This window comes from Mastomys coucha, chromosome X (genome assembly GCF_008632895.1).
Source record: "Mastomys coucha isolate ucsf_1 chromosome X, UCSF_Mcou_1, whole genome shotgun sequence".
Classification (NCBI taxonomy): domain Eukaryota; kingdom Metazoa; phylum Chordata; class Mammalia; order Rodentia; family Muridae; genus Mastomys; species Mastomys coucha.
Genome location: NC_045030.1, coordinates 127,938,766 through 127,945,494, shown reverse-complemented (window position 1 = coordinate 127,945,494; position 6,729 = coordinate 127,938,766). Strand labels below are relative to the sequence as shown.

Here is a 6,729-nt window from a genome sequence, read left to right as displayed (position 1 = left end):
CTCTGTAGACCAGGCTGGCCTCAAACTCAGAAATCTGCCTGCCTCTGCCTTCCAAGTGCTGGGATTAACACATTTACCTTTTTAAGTGAGGTCTGGGAATGCAGTTCAGGCTGCCAGGTTTCAGTATTTTACCATCTGTCTGTCTGCCCTGCCCTAGACATGTTTTAAAAACGAAATTGTTTTTCATACAATATACTTTGATCATGTGTTCTCCCTTCTCCAACTCTTCCTAGAATCTGAGATAATTCTTCCCACCTCCCTACCCACCTAACTTAAGATCTTTTCTCTCTATCTCTAAAAAAACATGAAAATCAAAACAAAACAACAAAAAACAATAAGACAAAACATCCTTTTGCAATTGACTACATTGGAAGGTTCATGAGATGCCACTAAGTACATGAATTTTGAACAGTAATTACACCTATATGCAAACCACTTTGTGTCAATTACTTTGATTTCTGGGAGATTTTTTTTTAAGCCTGCTTTCCAGCTGTGTGAGGGAAATGGAACTACGTATATATGCTTGGCAATAAAATTATACACGCCCCCTCCCCCACACAAAACTTGCCTGCCTTAGTCAGTGACTGAGGAAGCCGAGGAACTTGGTGGTTTTTGGTTTGTATGTGTGTTTGTTTTTTCTGAAAGGCAGACTCACTTAGCATTTCCCTCAAGCTCAGCTCTAATGACTATTCTATATACATAGAAAACCTAATGCTATAAGTTCTGCCTAAGGCAGGTGCCACTAAATCCTGTGACTCAGGATCCAGGCAAAGTAGCTTACACCTGGCATCTCAAGACATGAGAGACTGAAGGAGGGAGGAAGGATTAGTTAATGGTGGCTGAAAAGCAGCTGGTCATTAATTTTTAGTATAATGCTAACCTAGGCCACATTGTGAATTTTAGGCCAGCCTGGTCTACAAAGTGAGACTCTGTCTCAACAAACAAGAAAAAAAAAAGATGTCTCAATAAACAAGAAAAAGAAAACTGGAAATCAGGAAATTGGTGTACTAAAATATGGAAAGAGTTGAATCTGGGTACATTTATTTCTGTCATCTGCTAAACAAATACCACTCAAAATTCACAAGTGCCTTGTAAGATAATGAATACCAAGAAAACATAGATAATATCTTTGTCGTTGGGTCCTGGAGCTATCAGCTAATCTTATTGTGCTGACTGGAGGATACTCATGATGACAGACCACTAAAAACAACTGTGAAGGAAACACTTCGGGTCAGTGCAGACAGGCAGGCCAGGCGATGCCTGGGAACTCACTGAGCTGCTTGCTTTCTGTGTCCTTCAGAGCAGTTGAAGGGAGAGACAAGTTGTTGCTCAATGCTTCTGCCAAAGAGAAAACAGGCAGATGGTATATTCCCTGGCATGTTCTATGTGGTCTCTCCTCTCTCTTGCAACAGTAATCCGGTACAATAGTGACCTGGTACAGAAATACCATCCTTGCTTCTGGATTGATGGACAGTATCTCTGCTGCTCTCAGACAGCCAAGAATGCTATGGGCTGCCAAATTTTGGAGAACAGGAATGGAAGTAAGATATCTAATCACTACAACTCCCTCCTCCCCGCCCCGTGTGTGTGTGTGTGTGTGTGTGTGTGTGTGTGTGTGTGTGTGTTGCTGAGGATGGAACCCAGGGCTTCCTATAACTGGGTCCCCATACTGATTTCTCTTTCCTTTGACATGATTTCCATCACATTCTCAAGAGTCTGTCAAATTTAAGGACACAGCACAATTTTTGCACATTTTCACCGCTAGGGGGAGGGAGGAGGGATTAGTTAATGGTGGCTGAAAATCAGCTGATATTATTTATGCTCAGATGTGTGACTAAGCACTAAGATTCTCTTTCTGACTTGCATAAAGGCAAGCACATACAACAGCAACACCCAGGACCAAGCCTGTTTCAGGGCCCTCGCCTAAAGTGCGTTTTACACTACAACTGGCTTCTTGTTTTACAGGCTTAAAACCTGGGAGTTCTCATCGAAAAACGAAAAAACCTCTTCCCCCTACCCCTGAGGAAGATCAGGTATAAAGGGAAATTACATACAACCATGGATTAAATAAAAATTTGTTGTCACTGGGCATGGTGGCACATGCCTTTAGTGCCAGCCTTTGGCAGGGGGAGAGGGACAGGAGCAGGGGCAGGGGCAAGGGCAGGAGCAGGGGTGGGTGGATCTTTGTGAGGACAGTCTGATCTACAGAGTGAGTTCCAGAACAGCCAGAGATCTTGTCTCAAATACACACACACACAGTGGTGCACATATTTAATCTGAGATTTATTTATTATTATAAATGAGTACACTGTAGCTGTCTTCAGACCACCAGAAGAGGGCATCAGATTTCATTATGTTGCTGGGATTTGAACTCACGACCTTCAGAAGAGCAGTCAGTGCTCTTACCTGCTAAGCCATCTCACCAGCCCGCAGGTGGATCTTGAGTTTGAGGCCTTCCTGATCTATAGAATGAGTTTCAGGACAGCCAGCCAGAGCTGCACAGATAAACTCTGTCTCAAACAACACCAACAAATATCGTCAAACACTGAGCACACATCAGTCTTAGATTTACGTAGAATTTGGGAGTACTCACTGATATTATGCTGAGCAAAAGGGTCTGCGCATCTACTTGGATTTCCTCTTCAATAAGACAAGGGCTATCAGGTAGCTCTTGGCAGCTATTTATGTGATCACTTTGTTTGTTTGTTCGTTTATGAGATGGGGCCTCACTACATAGGGTCGGATGTCCTGGAACTCACCTTGTAGACAGGCTGACCTACAACTCACAGAGATCTGCCTGCCTCTGCCTCCAGAGTAGTGGGATTAAAGGTCACCATGACCAGCTTTTTGTTTTCAATCAAAAGTGTTTTCAAACATACAGTAAGGTGCAAAGATTTTCGCACTGGGTCACATTTAGATACTACCACTGTTTCCCATTTGCTTCTCTTATTCTCTTTTTCATTTTACTATTGGGTCTCATTACATACTCAAATGTAGTTTAGGATGGTCTTGAACTGCTAAACTTCCTTCATCCTTCTCCCAAGAGCAGGCATTACAGATGTGTGATATTATGTTTAGCTAGCCTCAAACTCTTAATCTACCTGCCTCTGTCTCCTGAGTGCTGGGATAACATCCATGTTTCACTATCCCTGGCTAACATTTTACTCCAAAATTTGATTTTTTTTTTTGGTGGGCGGGGGGCTTTTGAGATGGGTTGCCAGGTAAAGACAATTGCCACCAAGACTGACAACCTGAGTTAGATTCTTAGAATACACGTGTTTAATGGTTGGGTCCTACTCCCAGAAAATGTGATCTAGGTAGTCAGTTGGAAACTTCCTGAAGAGTGTTGAAACACGCCTTAGGTGATCTTCATGTGTTCCCAAGTTGGGAGCACCTACCTGAGGGTCAAATGGTTGTGGAATGAATGTTGACTAAAATATTGATTATGCCGGATATGAGTTAGAATGGCTTCTTTCTTCTGCAAACCATAAAGTTGGAAGGGAGGAAGCGAGTGTTTGACAGCTAGCCAAACTTCTCCCCTACTACTTGCCGTCCTCCTGACCACACAGATCTTGAAAAAACCGCTCCCCCCTGAGCCAACAGCAGCACCCATCTCCACAAGTGAGCTGAAAAAAGTTGTGGCCCTTTATGATTATATGCCAATGAATGCAAATGACTTACAACTTCGAAAGGGTGAGGAGTATTTTATCCTGGAGGAGAGCAACCTACCATGGTGGCGAGCACGAGATAAAAATGGGTGAGTTCGTGCATCCCCTCCTAAGTCTTTGCCTGCCCACTACACCTGCACACAAAATATTGCAACATGATTCTCTCCTATTCTGTGTTATGGATCAGAGTTTATTTTCCTCGCAACACAATAAATACATTCTCCTTGCAAGTATTTCCCAGTGTACAGCTTGATATGCAACGTCTGTCACCTCTAAGACCATCTGTGATGATGTGCATTCATGGAATGCCAAAGTTGAGAAGCTTCACTTTTCACTGGCTTAATTATGCATTAGAGACACGGTCTTTCCTTAATGGTTATGTTTCTATCTCTATCTGAGATTTCATTTGAGCTCAAGGAAGTGGGTCCAGGAATGTGTCTGCCTGAGAGTAAGGAAGCACTGCATGATCCTATTGTCTCCTCTACAGGCAGGAAGGCTACATCCCTAGTAACTATGTAACCGAAGCAGAAGACTCCATAGAGATGTATGAGTGAGTATGTTTACGTTCTCTGCACACAAACTTCCAGGAGAAACAAAGTACAGTATATACTTTTAAATACTTTTGTTTGTTTTTCAAGCCAGGGTCTCTCTTTGCAGTTTTGGCTGTTCTGGAACTTGCACTGTCGACCAGATTGGTCTTGAACTCAAAAAGATCAACCTGCCCCTGCCTTCTGAGCACTGGGATTGAAGGTGTATGCCACTATGGCCTGCCTTTTTTTTTTTTTAAATACTTTTTAACAAGCTCGTTTATTTCAAGATTGATATTAAAATTAGTACCAACTCAGGCAAATGATGCCAAGGTGCCAAATTAGTGTCTGTATCTAGCTGGGATGCCCACTACCAAATCCCTATACATATGAGTACTAGAGAGGTTCTCAGACTCTCACATTCAGAAGAATCTCATTCAAAGAACTGAAACTCTCACAGAAAATATCTGAAAGCATGAAAAGGCCAAAACCGAACCAGTGTCCTTCTCTCATCACTGAAGTGGGTTGCCCTTGAGTGAGCCAATCCCTAATATTTTTCTCTATCGATCCTGTCTGCCTTCTACTCTCTATATTTATGAGTTCTTGATGCCAACTTGGGCTTCAGAAGGGCTAGAGTAGGCTATGTGGATGATTGATAGATCCTTGATAGTATTTGAATGAAGTGATGGAATTATAGTACTAGTGAGCCCTAGAGGATGCTCTAACTTCCAGGACACTTGGACATGGCCTAGAGGCCAACTAAGCACTCTTCTCTACAGGTGGTATTCCAAGCACATGACTCGAAGTCAAGCTGAGCAACTGCTAAAGCAAGAGGTGAGTTCAGGCCGCAAGCAAAATGCATTCTCTGTATACAATAAGCAACACCCAGAATTAGGCCCAAACCTTAACCTGGGGTCCCAGTTTGACCTTTTGATGCATTAAAGGTATAGAGGTTGCATCTCCAGCATGGATCTTGAGCAGAAAAATCAAGGGTATTCTATTTTCTCTCTCCCGTGTTTGGCCAGGTAGGATGCAGATATAAACACTGTAGCAGTGAATTTCGTAAACTGCTTTGGATCCTGGAGCCAGCTAATTTTGTTATGCCTTGATATCAATAATATCAATGATTGAGAGTTCAATGGTTGGGCACTTTTAAACCTCCCCGCAGCTAGCACACACTTCTCTCAAGTATTCCTCGTTTAACATCTTCTAAATGTATATTTTATCTTTGCTGTCCTATTAGTTTCTAGGCAGCCTCCTCCATAGAGTATTCCCTTTCCACCTACATTGCTAGATGGTTTCTCTCCTACAGCTCTATTTATCTATTTATTTATTTATTTATTTATTTAATGTGAGTACATTAATAAATATGTACCTGTCCAGATGGTTGTGAGCCTTCATGTGGTTGTTGGGAATTGAATTTTAGGACCTCTGCTCGCTCAGGTCAGCCCCACTCGCTCTGGCCCAAAGATTTTTTTTGTCATTATACATAAGTACATATACATATACGTAAGTATTATACATAAGTACACTGTCTTCTGACACAGCAGAAGAGGGCGCCAGATCCCATTACAGATGGCTATGAGCCACCATGTGGTTGCTGGGATTTGAACTCAGGACCTTCAGAAGAGCAGTCAGCGCTCTTACCGGCTGAGCCATCTCACCAGCCCTCTCCTGCAGCTCTTAAGTCTGATACCTCTGCCTCCAAGTCAGGCTGATTCTCCCCTTCCCCTCCCTCTAGGTCCCTTGCCCACTTAATCTAAAAGTCCCTCCCCATCTCCTTGCCTTGCCATTGGCTGTAAAGCAATTCTTTATTATCAATCAAAGCCAGCTTGGGGCAGGGATCCTGGAAGCACTGCTTTTGGGAGCCAAAATAAGACAAAGCATTAGAACCAATTCCCAACAAAACACCATTTTCTTTTACAGTGAACTTTTTTGTTGTTTCAGGGGAAAGAAGGAGGTTTCATTGTCAGAGATTCCAGCAAAGCTGGAAAATACACCGTGTCTGTGTTTGCTAAATCTACAGGGTAAGTGTTATTGTTCCCCTGCCATGGGGACAAAGGTTAAGGGTGGCCTCCCAACACTTCCTGATGGTTTGCCTCTCTCACTTTCTCAGCCTTAATCTTAAAACTCACCTCACTTCTCTGTCCGGGTCCTCCCGTATCTTGTTCTGAAGTTACTGACTGACTGAATATAATTTCTTCAGGGAGCCTCAAGGGGTGATACGCCATTACGTTGTGTGTTCCACGCCGCAGAGCCAGTATTACCTAGCTGAGAAACACCTCTTCAGCACCATCCCTGAGCTCATTAACTACCATCAACATAACTCTGCAGGTGAGTACCGCAGGCAGCCAAGAAGGCTTGCAAACACCCAGAGAAGCAACTCAAGGCAAACAGATGAGAGCGAAAGTAGTCATGTCAGGCAGTGTGAATCAGTTATGAAAGTCCCTGTGATGCTGGTCAGGGCTCTATTCAAGATGTAGTTACACAGCACATCTATCTAATAGGTATTGACTTTTTTTTTTTTTTTTTTT

At 42.9% G+C, this 6,729-nt stretch overlaps 1 protein-coding gene across 4 annotated transcripts in view; it reads left to right on the top strand.

The window, feature by feature from the left end:
• The window catches only part of Btk (Bruton tyrosine kinase), a 46,384-nt gene that overhangs the window by 27,165 nt on the left and 12,490 nt on the right, over positions 1-6,729 (top strand). For all 4 annotated transcript variants that reach the window (XM_031367922.1, XM_031367930.1, XM_031367939.1 and 1 more), the window contains 7 exons: positions 1,413-1,541; positions 1,966-2,033; positions 3,570-3,757; positions 4,156-4,218; positions 4,975-5,029; positions 6,143-6,222; positions 6,402-6,529. In XM_031367922.1, the coding sequence (XP_031223782.1) occupies positions 1,413-1,541; positions 1,966-2,033; positions 3,570-3,757; positions 4,156-4,218; positions 4,975-5,029; positions 6,143-6,222; positions 6,402-6,529 (711 nt within the window). The remainder of the gene's footprint in view (positions 1-1,412; positions 1,542-1,965; positions 2,034-3,569; positions 3,758-4,155; positions 4,219-4,974; positions 5,030-6,142; positions 6,223-6,401; positions 6,530-6,729) is intronic.